This window comes from Amblyomma americanum, chromosome 2 (genome assembly GCF_052857255.1).
Source record: "Amblyomma americanum isolate KBUSLIRL-KWMA chromosome 2, ASM5285725v1, whole genome shotgun sequence".
NCBI classification, from domain to species: domain Eukaryota; kingdom Metazoa; phylum Arthropoda; class Arachnida; order Ixodida; family Ixodidae; genus Amblyomma; species Amblyomma americanum.
This window is the reverse complement of record NC_135498.1, coordinates 42,510,701-42,526,208: the sequence shown is the minus strand read 5'-3', so window position 1 is coordinate 42,526,208 and position 15,508 is coordinate 42,510,701. Positions and strand designations below refer to the sequence as shown.

General features: G+C 47.5%; 1 protein-coding gene across 1 annotated transcript in view; it reads right to left on the bottom strand.

Moving 5' to 3' along the window:
- Positions 1 to 15,123, bottom strand: part of LOC144121114 (sodium/mannose cotransporter SLC5A10-like) — a 43,942-nt gene extending 28,819 nt beyond the window's left edge. Inside the window, exon 1 of the mRNA XM_077654066.1 lies at positions 14,544 to 15,123. Within this exon, the coding sequence (XP_077510192.1) occupies positions 14,544 to 14,651 (108 nt within the window). The 5' untranslated portion in view covers positions 14,652 to 15,123. The remainder of the gene's footprint in view (positions 1 to 14,543) is intronic.
- Between the last annotated feature and the right edge of the window lie 385 nt (positions 15,124 to 15,508).

The following is a 15,508-nucleotide window of genomic DNA, read 5'->3' as shown; positions in this document are numbered from 1 at the left end:
TAGACGTTCGTTTCCAAGACAGCATTATCATCTTTCGCCATTCTTTGCCACAGTGCTCCTCCGGCACAGCCATCCTCCGGCACTGGTACCCGTCATCAGCACTGGTACCCTGCACTGGCACAGGTACAGTTCATCGGCACCGGCACCCATCATCGGCCATCGGCACCGGCATCCAACATCGGCACCGGCACCCATCATAGGCAATGGAACTCTTCAGCAGCCAATATAGGGTTCTCAAAACACACGTGCATGTTGCGTGGAAGGAAATATGAATGTCAAAAACAGTACTCTCGTCATGTTTCAGGAAAGGCGGCACTTAGAGACTTTCCACGCTGCTCGAGAGTGGGCAGTCGCCACTTATTCTTATCTATTTTTGAGTGGGACGCTCCTGCATCGTTTCAAATTTGTTTTTGCTACTTGTATAAGGTTCAACTTAACACTTCATGCTGCTGCATTTATGGGCCAGTACTTGCGTTAACAACCGAATAATACATTTAAGCTCACTCGTTCACTCATTTCAAACTTCTCTATTCATTCATTGTTTCCTTCTCTCATTCATCCGTTCCCTGGTTTCCTTCATTCAATGAAACAACAATGCATTCATTACTTTTTTCATTCGTTTTTTTCGGAATTGCCAGCGTATATTTTTTCAGCAGTCCCCGTTACTTCTTTAACGCATAGTTCCCTCTTCGCTATGGGCAAAGCCGACGCGGCCAATTTCGTCACGTCGATAAACCCCGCTCCAGCAACTCGTGAGCGAAAAGAAAATCACCTTCAAAGGCACCGTTAGGGGGCTCGAAAGGAGCCACCCCATCCAATCCAATGTCGCTCACCTCGTTTCAAATCTGCGCGCACACGCGTCAGCTTCGAGGATAACCACAAGCTCAGCGGAATGCCGATCCCTACCTCCTTCTTCCAGCCAGCACTGTGTTTGTGTACAGGCGATCGGCCGTGCACGGGCGACATCCAGTCTGCCTGTGCCAGCGTGCCCCCGAGCGAAAACACCGGCGAAACCTCGCTCTCCCAAAACAACTCCTAAAAGACCTCGCCACGTGCGTTCTCACGAAACGGACCAAAGAGGAAGGGGGGGGGGGGGGGGGGGGGAAGCAGAGCTCACGCAACCCTCTCCGAACCGGATTCACGCTAGGCGCATTTGCCTTTCTTGTTTGTCTTCTTGTCGCGTTGTTCACCGACCAGCAATTCACAAGCACAAATAACACCCCCGCCTCCCGTCGGGTCCACTTCACGCCCCATTGTGGCGGTCCTTTTTTTTTTTATCTTCTCACTAAATTGTATCCTTTCATTCTCCGTATCACCGGGTCCGCTGTGCTGTTTTCATTTTTATCCGCATCGCTTTATTCCAACGGCGATCCTTGTTTTGGTATCCACAAGTCGAGGCTTCCCGCGTCGTTGCGGTAGCCACCGTAAAGCCCATTAATGACGAGACGACCTTGAGCCAAGTGAGCTCATAGATGCCGCGCTGCTAAAATGCGAGGAGAGTGTTTTTGGCAGCCGTTTAGTGTGTGCTCTTGACGTTTCGCTCTCTTGCCCCCAGAGCCGGCAAAGATAGGGGGAAAAATGTGCGTCCGTACATTCGTGTCAGATGGAGAATAAAAGAGACCTGTGAAGGAAATCTAACACCGAAAAATATCGTTACAGATGCATGGAATGAACTTGTGACAGAAGCGTTGCCGTTGACGTTTGGGGACGACAGATGTTTACTGGCTGCTCCTTTATGATTCGTTCAACTGCGCCATAAATTTTTGTGCAATATTTAAATGAGGCTTGTTCAAAGCACAAGGTAATCCCCCACCCTCCCTGCATCTATTCCTTAAGATAGTGTCATGTAGAGTTCGACAGGAGCTGTTGTTTCGAGTTATATGGAGCGGGGAAATCTACCAATGCTAACATTTCTTCAAAGGACGGGAATTCGAAAAGATCTTTTTTAGAACTCAACTTATAATGCGCATAATTGTGCGCTGAAATTTTAAAAAATGGTGCATTTGGAGGGTTCTATTTGAAGTCATTTAATCACTTTACATGGCCTCCAGAATATACAAAATGTGCATAATGGCTTCTTGTTGATCAATTAGGTGAAGTTTGGCTATTTTTGGTGCATTTCATGAACTCGAATAACAATATCTTTCAGCAAGCGGGTAAATTTTTTGTTGTATTATGTACTTGTTAGTTGCAGGTTTTGTTTTTTTGCCCCCTATGACGCCTTGATCATCACTGAGCATGCCATGAGACAGCAACTTAACTCCTCATGTAGGCGCTAAAGATTTTAAAGTTGCAGTCCACTATCAAGAACAGCTTTCCCTTTCTTTCCTCAACCAGACTACTCGTACGAAGCTTCAGGCTCGCCGTTTGAGTTCTGAATAACTTAAACCGCGCAGTGCTCATCAGTTGCACCCTTTCACCTTAAATGACATGAGGCGTGCCCGCTGACGACACAACTTCAATAAGCCTCCTTTTTCTGCGAGTGGTTTTTGCGACCGAAATGCACAAATCCATGACATTCCCATTCCATGACCGTCTAATGCTCATTGTGATGAGAGTGATGATTATGATGATTGGATATTAAACGCGTTGCCAAGCCTCTAATAATAATAATAATAATAATTGGTTTTGGGGGAAAGGAAATGGCGCAGTATCTGTCTCATATATCGTTGGACACCTGAACCGCGCCGTAAGGGAAGGGTAAAGGAGGGAGTCAAAGAAGAAAGGAAGAGAGAGGTGCCGTAGTGGAGGGCTCCGGAATAATTTCGACCACCTGGGGATCTTTAACGTGCACTGACATCGCACAGCACACGGGCGCCTTAGCGTTTTTCCTCCATAAAAACGCAGCCGCCGCGGTCAGGTTCGAACCCGGGAACTCCGGATCAGTAGTCGAGCGCCCTAACCACTGAGCCACCGCGGCGGGGCTCCAAGCCTCCAAGCAACAGTCACTTTCGTGCACTGCATGTATTTTCGCTGCGCGGTTCACAGCGCGGGTGTTGCACCCACAGCATCAACTCCCAACAATCACGTTTACTTGCTCGCACGAAAGGTGCCCACCTGTTCCAGAGTGGGCGGCCGGAGCGAATGGCTGGCTGCGACATATCCGGCAGCCGGATATAACTTTTAAAGCCATCCGAGGTTAAAGCACGCGAGTTTCAAGCGGAAAAATCTGACAAAAGTGGAACACGTCACCTTCCGTCATTTTTCCGCATGTGCGCGTTTCCGACATCACTAGTCGCGACAGCGCGTTATTGTTAAACGCTTGAGCGACGCCTTCGCTCGCCTCTGGGGGACAGGAGGAATGCCTCCGGTGTACCTCCTCGCAGGCGCACGTGCCGAAAGAGTTCACCCCACAGAGCCAACGCAGGCAGCAGTCGCACGCGAGGTCCCTTTCGAGACTCGCGGTCGTCATTCCGGAGGCAGGGCACGAACGCTTTTCAGCGGAATTCCCGACGAGCCCAGAGACGCAGGGTAGTGGAGGTACACTACAGAGGGCGCTCGCCGGGAAAGGGGAGGAGGGGAAGGAAATTGCCGGCCATTAGCTGGGCGACGCGCCGTCTGTCGGGTACACTTCGCCCGCTCGCGGTGCGGCAGTAAATGGTGGCTCGGCGTGTAATGCTTCGTAATCAGGACCAATCTTTCTGCGTGTCGCCAACCCTGCTCTGGGGTGTGCGCGCCGCGTCACTGGCATTGCCCTGGGTGTAGCCCCCGGCTCGCGTGCCCTGTCTGGCTGGTTTTGCTTAGCGTAGTGGTTTAAAGACCCCAGTGGGTGTCTGCAGTATGAAGGCTCTCCTCGGGTCGTAGGGTTTGACGCAGCGTCTCGTACTCTGATGTCTGGTGTGGCGCCACATACAGGCCGTATTCATCGGAACTGACGATCAGTTAAGCATGCTGAATAACGCGACGTGCACGCGTTAGAAGGCAGTGTGCAGAGACTGCAAAACTACCTGTTACGTAGGCAACAAAGTTGTATTTAATACGTAAGCATAAATTGGCCAAACTCTACAGAAAACACACACATAATCACATTCCTGCTATTGTGGCCCCATTAAATCTCGTGAGCTACACACATGCAACTCATCGTCACCTGCATGAGCAAGAACTCGTGTACCATATTAATTAATTCCATAAATTTGTAAATATCCATTATTACCTTTCATGAGCTTGGAGCACTTATGAGCGGCTACGTGGCGTTCATGTAGCTTTCCAGGAGTTCCATGAGTGTAGCTGGTAAGCTGGGAGTCCCGGGCTTAAGCCCCGGACCAAGATTGATTTTTGTTCACTTAAGCATTCTTCGAAAATGCTGTGCATCTTTCCTTCGCACTCCCAGTAGCTGTCAACTATTGTTTTACTGTGTTTGGTCTATATTGCCTAGTCCGCGTAACTGCAGCTGCAGTATACAACTTGCTGGACTCTGCTGGGTGAGCGTTCTGAAGCACATTATTGACAGTCGTTTCCGGCGACCTTTGCTTTTATGCAGGGTGAGAGCATGCCGACTTGCTCGCGGCAATGCGGGCTGGCCTTTGCCGCGGCCTTTCAGTCAGAGAAAGCGGCCATCCTTGTGTACGGCCACAAACTCGCGGCGGGCAAGGTCCAGCCACTCGGCCCCACGCTTCTTTCAACACGTAGCTACAGGCAAGCGGCTTTTCGGTGGGCATTTCGAAAGCGGATTTGTGCGTTCACAAGGACAAACTTTCACGGAGCAGGAACACACTCAACAACTGAGTTTTTGTTTGAAAAAAAAAAAAACGCAAGTTCAACGTTAACGGCTCCGTGTGTGGACCTTGCGCTCGGGATGTCAGTGTGTTTAAAGCAGACACAGAACGCCTTTTCAAAAAACTTGCACTTTCAGTTTGCTTCTTGCAACCAAAATTCCACCATCTTTACAGTGTCCTATATTAGCATCTGCCAGTTAGCGAAACCGGAACAAGGAGTGCGAACTCCACTGGTTATAATGCCAAAGTTTTCATTCGTGCAATCCCTAACAAGAAAATCTGTTGAGAAGCATAGTTTATCATTTTTTCTATTAGTTTTAAGGGTAATAAGAGTCATGTTAACTGCACTGATATACTTCACTCATTGTGCATCATCCTACGAATAAATGTTCGCTTTTTTTTTGCACTTTAACGAACGCTAATCAGCGAAGTGAGGGTAACTTCCCGTGTGTTGTTAAAGCGTGTGCTGTCAAAAATTCCTAATCACTAGCTACTGTGAGGAGTTTTCGACACACGTCGAAACATGAGAGACGAATCGTTTCACAGACTATCGTATTGTGTGAAAGCATTGGACCCAGGGGCAAAAAAAAACGCTCTCCACCCCACCCCACCCCCACTCCCATTTGAGGCTACCTCCTAAACAAGAATAAAAAACAAGCGAAGCCTCCCATCGGTCATAAGTGGAGGGGCTTCATTCCATAGCTCACTCTCTGGCACTCCCTCTAAATATCAAGCTTCTGTTATCTCTGTTTTCTTTTTGTTAACACTTGATAAAGTGCCTACCCACGGTCGCTGAAGTGCACAGAACCAGTTACCAAGGCGTCCATAGCCAGCCACCTGAGTGCTTTCTTATCTCACTTTGTCCGTCACAGACCTCTCGCGACAGACGGCCGACTGCTTTCGTTCGGGCTCCGTTGTTTCTGTTGCCCACACTGCTCTCATTTGCTGCCAGTTTTTGTTTCTGGCACCCACTTCAGCTCTGCTACAAGTGCCTCTTCCTAACTCGCGACTTCGTCTAGTAACCTTGAGCGACGGATAACCACGGGCGGGTGTCCGTGGCAATGGAGCGTGTGTGCCTGAGTATCTGTATTGGATACAACGTAGCCGGTGGCCATCTAACGGAGCCAAATCCGGCTGATATAGACATATGGCTGTGCCTGTCTTGCTTTGTCTTGTGGGAGTAGGAATGTCAACGAGCACTAGCCAACTATGATCGTTGAATAATTCTGCACCAGTCCGGTATTGCACCTGAGCACAGACTATCTCTTTTTAAGTGACATTTAGGCAAGGTCCGCATATCACGCTGAAAACAGTACCTTAATTGTGCGGTCTCTAGCTGCTTACAATAGCATACCAAACGGGCTCAACTTATTCTTGTTTTATGCTCAGCGATCGAGCTCGGCACAGAAGCAATTAATGATGCCACACATTGCACTGATGCAATCGTCAAACTTGTGTAGCACCTCATAAAACCATAGAGAGCGTCACATACCAACCATCATTCCTTTACGAAAGCGCATGCTCGATGGCGTGATATATATCTAGCTCTAGACCTCTCGTAAACCACGCCGACGGCACACCGCTCACGCTCTCTAAACAAGTGTGTTCATGTCTGCACAAGTGCCATTTCTCTCCCCGTGTGCTAAAAAAACATTTTTGGGTAAAAAGATGTTTTCGGTCTAAAACGCACGCGCTGCTTCCTTATTTCTCTCGTAACAGTTTAAACTTGTGACAGCGTTCGGCGCGTGCGGTATTGAACAACTTCATTTGTCAGGTCATCGCTCTAGCTCCGTCCGTATGTAGCCTGTTTCTCGTTTTGTCTGTGCCTTTCGTCTTTTATCTGTCATATTATATCTCTGAAAACCTCCCATTTTGCCCACGAGTGCGAAACTTTGAGAAAGTTTACAGCCAATGCATTGTACCTACTAGGGGATTGAAGTGCTAGAGCTAAAGACCTCTATGTCCTTCGGCTAAAGCAAGCCTCTCCTCTCAACCTCTTGACGCATGTTTATCCAACTACAAAACCACTCTTACAGCCCGCGAATGAAAGGCTGTAACTACTCTTGCGTGGTGTGAATGTGGGTAGAAGAAAGTGGTGCCGTGATCTGCACTTTTCTTCTTTTTTTTATTTTACGTCCTTCCACTGAGCTCGAGATCTTGATTTGCGGATTGTTCAGTTGCCCCGCCGCGGTGGCTCAGTGTTTAGGGCGCTCGACTACTGATCCGGAGTTCCCGGGTTCGAACCCGACCGCGGCGGCTGCGTTTTTATGGAGGCAAAACGCTAAGGCGCCCGTGTGCTGTGCGATGTCAGTGCACGTTAAAGATCCTCAGGTGGTCGAAATTATTCCGGAGCCCTCCACTACGGCACCTCCTTCTTCCTTTCCTCTTTCACTCCCTTCCTTATCCCTTCCCTTACGGCGCGGATCAGGTGTCCAACGATATATGAGACAGATATTGCGCCATTTCCTTTCCCCCAAAACCAATTATTATTATTATTATTGTTCAGTCTCGAGTAATAAAATTTCAAACCTTGGATAAAGCGCGATAGCTGTTGCATCCTCCTTTCTAGATTTCTTTCTCTCTTTCAGTCTTCTCTGATCTTCCTATTGCTTCATATTTTCCTTGCAGGGCACGCCTTCTCGCTATCCGGAAGCCGCCAGCAGACAAACGTCATGCGGTGCGTTTATCTCTGCTTGGAAGGAAACGCACAGCGTCTTCCGTCCGTTGAATCGACTACGAGGAGCGGCTTGAGAAACCGACGACAGGAATGCCCGTCGTACGTCAGCGACAAACAGGTGGTTAGGCAGAAGCGTGCACTCCTATCGCGATCCGTGGGCATAGGTGGCGCTGCAGAGCGTGGTTCCATGTCACTCCTACCATTCCCGGAAGGGAAATAGAAGAATTCTCACGAGTTGAGCGTACAGTACACACGATGATAAAAAAATGCGGATCAAAAATTCCCATGGTGAACAATGCACCTCGCAGCAAGGATACTTTCGACGGGCGTTTGGCAAAAGTACACTCCGTGCACCGTCAAACACTGTTCTGCGTCCAAGGAAGGCCACGGAATAAATTCTTCATAAACATTTCAGTTGTCATTTTTTCGCGTCGCGCATCAAGAAAACCTTCAAGGAGATGCTATGACCTTCACGTTAACTGAGGCTACTCGGGTACATTTGACCTTGTAAGCACGGTGATTTCTTTAGTCACTTGTGAGTGTTCACTGAGGAAATATGCACCTTTAAGCCTCGGGAGTTCTTGGCACAAAGATGCAGAGAGGGTGAAACATGCAGATGAGCGGACTGGGTAAAGCATCAGGGTAGTGACGGTCAGCCACCATATGCACTGGTTTACTGCAAAGCGGTCAAACGACGATAAGGAGGTACAGTCTTGGTTAAAAGTCTTAAGGCCACAGTCTTCAGCTGCAGCGAAATGAATGCTCCTAGAATGCTCCGTGTAGCGGATCATTCGAAACACAAGCCAAGCAGAAAGCTCCCCTACCGCAAGAAGAAACCTTCCGCTATCATTTCAAGTTCATTCGGTCTTTAATTGCGCCGTAATGGCTCTGTTTTGCGGCTGAGGCGAAAACCTTTTGGCCTTAAGACTTTTGTCCAAGACTGTACGTATAGCTAGCCATGCCAACTCTCGAAAAGGGCTGGGACTGTAGCAGGAATCAATCCCACTTTTAAATGTGCCGTGGATGCTGGCACGAAGGCATGGCAGCATAGTTATGCCCTGTTGCTAGGCAACAGCAACTTAAGGACTTTCCAAGTACATTTGCTTTCTGTGAGGTACAAGGAATGATGTCCGACTATTGGGTGCATTAATGTGTGGAGAGGGGAGATGCGAGGGAAGCGGAGAGGTGCGTAGCTGTCGTTTTCGCTAGGCTTATTCAGCCCAAGACGTGACGGAACCCGAACTACGAAGTCAGGTTCGGCATAGTTTCGACACGATCCGCAAACTGCGCAGAAGCAGCCCCGCAAACAAGACTGCCTGCAGCGTTGTGCAAAGCGCAGTCAAAATAAGATTCACGCTTGCGAAGCTGTCATGCATGGAATTCTAAGCAAGCTGCTATAAGAATATAAAAAATATCGCCAGTGTAAATAAAAAATACAAATAGAAAGAGAATAATGGCAACGTAAGCATCAACGTGAAAAAAAAGTCACGTGAGCGTTATCCACTGGCAACGAAAAGTGCGGAGAAATATGCGTGTGCGTCAATAGTATAGTGCAAGCTAAGGGAAAACTTCGCGCGTAGTCTGGAAAAGTTCCAAGCGAAACGTCACTTTACAATTTTAACGCGTAGCAAGTTTGAAGAAAACAAAACGAGGAAGAAAAGTTTTTCGCGTTATGTTCCACGTTTTTCCAATACCCAGTCGAAAAAACGAAATAAAAATTTCAGTGGTAGCAACTGATATTTTGTAGTAATTTTGGTCGTGAACATGTAGTAACAGAATTTTCTGTAGTAATGTTTCGTGATGGAACCACAGAAATACAGTAAATTCTACTGAACTAAAAAAAATCTGTCGCTTAGACGAAGCGACAAAACATTGCATTTTTGGCACGATTTATTGGTTTTTGTTTTCTTTGCCTTTTTTTCTTTGCTTTTGCTTTTTTTCTTTGCTATTGTTTTTGTTTTGTTTGCAGTGGGCAAAACGTCCCGCGAACCTTATGCCCTTGGTTGTTTGCACAGTCAGTCCGAATAGGTTTGCGTAACATTACTAGAAACTAAAAAAGAAAATACGAATAATAACAGCTTGTAATATCACGTTCTGTCCACGTGTAGAGAAAGAAACAACGTACCTCCTGACAGGCATAAAAAATACTCGCCTTCACATTTGCCTAATAAAGGACGCGCAGTCTTTCCGGTGCCAATACACCTCAGCAGCGGGGAAAAAAGCTATATGGTATATGTCGGTTCTATAAACGAGAAACGGAATCCCTTGACGCTCTCTGACCACGCTAGACTCGCATCGAGGAGCATTTCATGGAGACCTGATGCAGGCGTCCGTCATAAATTTTTTTTTAATTGGTTTTTGGTGGAATGGAAATGGCGCAGTATCTGTCTCATATATCGTTGGACACCTGAACCGCGCCGTAAGGGAAGGGATAAAGGAGGGAGGGAAAGAAGAACGGAAGAAGAGGTGCCGTAGTGGAGGGCTCCGGAATAATTTCGACCACCTGGGGATCTTTAACTTGCACTGACATCGCACAGCACACAGGCGCCTTAGAGTTTTTCCTCCATAAAAACGCAGCCGCCGCGGTTGGGTTCGAACCCGGGAACTCCGGATCAGTAGTCGAGCGCCCGTCATAAAAGCCATTCTGGATTTTTACTACCTTTCTACAGTTTTCCAAGTGCAAGATCTTTCTAAAGAAGAGAAATTCGAAGTGTCGCCTTGTTACATTTAGGAATAAGTGCCAAAATGTTCATATGTTGGCCCTGCAAGCATAGTTATTACAGTGCTGCGGTTATAAAGAAAAGAAGCTAATAGCTACTTACAAAACCCTGTTTGCGAAACACCCTTTTAATCATTGCAATTACGGGTTTTACTTTGCTACTTTACAGATACTACAACCAATTTACGTGTTTACTTTAAGCCAGCAGGCACACTGCCGCAACAAAAAAAATACGTTTTTTAAGAAGCACTTGATTGACAAGCGAAAAAAAAGCAAACGAAAATTAGCCCATTGCCCTAATTCCACATAACATTTTGAGACACCCGATTTGGCCGAAGCAATCCACGACTCATTCGCTTTCCCACGCCAGAGTTGGCGTAATCCGCATTGAGAAGTATATGCACGTTTTTGCGCGTTGCCAAAGAAGCCAGTTTAAAAGCCGAACACGCTTGGAATCCGCGTTATCGCAGCCACTTGCTTAAGATATCGGCGCCATGGGGACACGTGCATATGGGATGGGTAGTGATGACACTCTGATGCCGGCCAGCGAGCGATAACATGAGTTATATGCGCTGCAGTGCTAGAACTGTTTCTTATGCACCTTTCCAGCAAAGCAGTTTTCCAGAATCAACGCAGCTGGGTGAATTGATAGCGTTTCGTTGCCCCAAACGGCAAGTTAGAGCCGAGGTTGTACTTGGCAACATTTCACGAGAGCCAGCATTTAAATTATCATATTCTTCCTTTCTGTTACTACCCCAAAACGTCTAATACAGAAGATGATCGAAACCACTTCAACCTATAATTAGACTGGACCATCCAGTCTGCCAACAACGCCCCGAAACATATTCCTTGTAACGCCTTATTTTGTCTGTGTGAGTTCCGCAGAACTACGACAAAAACCACTTACGTTTCTGTCTGAAGGTGGCCGTCCGCAAGAGACTGATGCGCGCTTCGAATTACTCGACTTGCGAAGCAGGAATGTTTGTAAATGATTTCACGGTAGTAAATATATTTGAAACTAAAGCCGACATGGCGAACACGAATGAGCCATCGCTCTGCCACTTAAAAGGGGAGAAATTTTGAAAACTGTGCGGTAACTTCACATCTCGATAGCTTCCAACGATATCTTGCCGTCACGCTCCTTTTCAAGAGGTTGCTCGTGACAATGAAAAAATCAGCAAACATAAAAGAGGTCAACGCAACGAATGCAAATTTCATCACGAGGACTCGTTACCTAACGGGTTAAAGTGAAAACTGGATTCGCTTTTTTGTCCTTTCTTGCGTTTTATGGCGAAGGAAAACTAGTTTTCGATCGCGTCACAATGAAATGCGTGGCTTCCAGCGCGGAAGTAAGCTCGTTCAGGGTCTCATTACATAAAGCAAGGCAAGTCCTGACCGCTCCTCTATAGCCACGCTTACGTAACTCGAGAAGAAAATCTAGTGTTGCTGCGTTGGCATTGCTCTGCAGCGTAGTAGGGCGCTGACACTGGCATTTCTGCCCAAGACTAGTCGGTGCTGCGCGTAACCAAAAAAAAAAGAAATAGTACAGTGAGACCGATAAGAAGAGTTATTTTTCATCACCACGTGCCAAGCTCGAGCGTAGGCTCCTCTTGCAAGTGAAAACAGTCGCTGTTACGTATAGGCAATCCCTACAACATGTTAACTTCAAAGATATCCTCGCCCTTTCTTTAAAAAGAAATTCAACGCAAGAATTGTCTTGTACTCGGGCTTTTTTGTTGTTTTTTTTTCAGTGAACTTACCAATTTGCAGTAGAAAAAAAATGCACTATCATGAACAGCCGTTCATAAAGTTCACACTGTGTGCACGTTCACGGAAAAGGGGGGGATATATCTCACAATAGAATTGGTTGGCACGGAAGCACTGAACAAGCATCTGCGCTTACTTAGTAACAAGCTTCACCAGATAACGGTTTCCAGCCCCCAAACAAAACGCCCTTTGAACTCTCCAGAGCGAGCTTGACATTCCTATACAAAATCCGTTATCCTTTTCTCGCCCTCTGGGAAGAGACCAGCCAGAAAGTGTGTTAACACACATTTGTAGCTCGCCACAAAAACATTTAAAGGGCACACGGACATGGCAAGAATAACTGACCGTGTCAGTGTCACCGGAAGATGAAGACCCACCCGCTTATTTTTCGCGCTGCACGAATTCATTCCTTCTCATGTGAGGATTTGAAACGCAGAAGTTAATCAATTAAATGTTAATCGTAAAAGGCATATTTCGACTACCACTATCGTGACAGAGGATAGCAGAAACTCTTGCCACGAGTACGGGACTCAGAACGCGAGTGCTTGAGGAAGCAAACAACGTTGTAGCTGGGCACTGAAAACCACACGCGTATACAACAAGGCTCTTTTCAGCGGCCAAGGTTCTTCTTCGAGATACATTCCCCAGTCGCATATTTTTCCCCGCGATTTCGCCGAAACCTGTCATCTTGGCACGTCTCAAGAATGGCCAGGGTTTACCCCACGGCAAAGGGCACCAGTCAGCAACTCGACAGGGGTCGGCGGGCGGCTGCACCTTGAGGAACCAGGATAAGTCTGACGTTATCTTGTTGGCTATCTCATGACAGAGAGGCTGTAATCCAGTAGGGATGCAATGGTATGTGACCTTGACCTTAGTCGCCAGTGCCAGACAGGAAACGTTATCTGCTAGTTGCAATAAAATACGGCAGCGACGACACCATATCAACAGAGCAAAAATGCAAAAGCGCCTGTGTGTGCCGAGATCTAAATTAGTCCGAACCCCGCGCCTCTCACAGCCCGCAGTGTTCCTCTGGCATGTTACAATCCATTCACCATCTCCTTTCGGCCATTCGCATAGCGCTGCCCGCATTCCGTGCATTCGATGCAGTGTTAATTAACAAGATCTGCACACTGTATGCGGGCTGGTTTGAAGCTTATGAATGGAGCAGACATTCCGAAGGCCACTTCAAACAACTCGCTCCTTAACCTCAGTTTGCTTGATATTTTTTCTCCCTTTAGGACTTGGTTCCCGTCCAAGCCTTATCGGTGGTCAGACGCGTCTCACGTGGGTGACCTGGCTCACTCAACGCGGCCACTCCGGAGGCTGTAAAGATTGCACTGCTCTGTGTATAGCGTGGCTGCGCCGATCATTATTGCGCCGCGCCTGCGGCAAGCTTGTCTCGCAGGTGGCGTGGATTGAGGAGACCCATGCGAAACAGCCACAACGTTAATCGTTTTCATCTCGGTTGAAGGCACGTGTGCGTGACATGGACTCTCGCTGCAGATGCACTTGCAGGACGTAAAGAGGACACAAATGTCGCGTTCGTACGGCGATGATCGGCTTTTTATACACTCATCCGCGCTCTACTCCCAACAACGGACTGACTGCTGTTGGCGCATAAAGCTGATTCTCAGTGTCAACGCATGCAAACACAGATTTCCGAAGATAAATTAAATTATTAAAGTTATAGATCCATATGCGAAAATTCACGTGATAATTCATAACTTATTTGCACTTGCTTAGTAACGCATTGTAGGAGTCCAGGAATTACGTTAGAACAGCCTATGCTCTTCGGAAACTTGCTCAGCAGATATGCGATTTTACTGAATCAATATCACTGCGAAAAGCGATTATTAGAAGTCGCCACTGACAATGGATTGAAAATCAAATACCGTAGCGCAAAGAAAAAATTGATAACATTATGCCTTCCGATACGTTGTTAACTGTTTGCGATTTAGTGACCTGAGCTTATATTTTCACTCATCTGTACATCATGGTGTTTGATGTGCATGCGACTCGCGCTTTCCCAGCCCGCACACGCGTGTTGTTGGAAAATGTCAAAAGTCGTGAAAAGTAAAGCTTTTCTGTTTTTGAACACTTTTTTGTTATCACCGAGAACGTGTAAAAACCGAGAATAAAACCGAGAATAAAAGATAATTCAATGCAGTTAACTTCAACGTACTTGAGCATTCCATTCATGCTTATGTCGTAGGATCGCCAACTCCGAGCACTTTCTAATAAAACAACGTTAAAAGATCACTTGTAAAAAAAAAATAAAGAAGTAGGGATGCTGTCGATGTTTTCTCGATTGTTAGCTGAAGCGTTCAACGAACGATAATGTTTGTAGACAGCTCTCCGAATTTGAAAACGTAAACTTCAAATCGGCGAGATTCTTGGCACATTAGAGAAAACAAGAATAAAACGTCGAAGGGTCCTACAGTTGTCTGGCGCTTATTTTTTAACCCCGCCTTTATCACAGACGTACAATATATTTTCCATTATCGGTTTTGTAATGGGGGTAAATTAAAGTTAGTACCAGTCGGTGTCATGACGAATAGTCGTTAAGATGGCTCGCCCATTAATGCCTTCTCGTTCGCGTATTTGCAGTGTGTTACTTTTGTTTTGTTGTTTTAGGACATCAAAAAGTAACGACGTGTACACTTACCCAGATGCCGACGCCGATCACTCCGACGAAGTACGCGACAATAACAACAATGTCCCACACTTCCAAGTTGATGCTTTCGAACGCTTTGCCTACCCCGGCCTCCGTCATGGCTTCTCCGTGTTTCTTGAGCACTGCCTAATCTAAACAAACCCCCAGTTCTTTACGCCGACGGGTCGATGACAGCGCACTCACTCCAAAGTTTCGCAGATATTTTCGACACTTTCAACGAACAACTCGAAACAGCGAAATATCCCACACTGTCACAGTCACGTTGAAATTCGCCAGGCAGAGCGCATCGGAGAGGTACAGAAGTCCAGTCCAGGTGTGTCGGGAGGTTCCTCTTCAACCTCGGAGCAGGTGGAGCACGAAGAAAGGATTGAAGATGAGAGGGAGGCGGCGCGAGCTTCGAAAGCCGGTGCGCTCCGCTTCGTGCAGCCTTTTCGTTTCTAGGCTGACCGGAGCGGCGTCGGCGCGCTTATAACGAAGCGCTCTGGGCCGCGCACGTGTCTCGCAGAAAAGGGGGAAGGAGCGTGGCTCGCCCTCTCCCGTTCGCTCCGTTGCGAGCGATGCTGCCGCCGGCTGGCGTAGTTGCGCCTCAGGTGTGCAGTCGCGAATCCGTTCCCTCCCTCGCTCCCAACCCTCGCAGCGCCATTTCCTCGCCCTCCGTGAGAAGGGCTTGGTGCTCCCTGGCGCTGTGGCGTCTACGTGCGTGCGTTGCGCGCGTCAGAGGAAGAGTTCCGCTTTTGCCACGCTCTTGCAGCTTCCGCTGAGAGAGTTGGTGGTTTTTACGAGGGTGCGGCGTGTACGGGTGGTCACCGCGATGCCATCACCTTTTCAGGTTGCGTTCTGATGATGTGCGCTCGGAGTTCGTCGGCGAGGGAGTCGTCATAGCCACTTTCCCCTGGTTTCTTGCAACCGCCACCTGTACAAGTGCATATTACTACTACTACTACTACTACTACTAC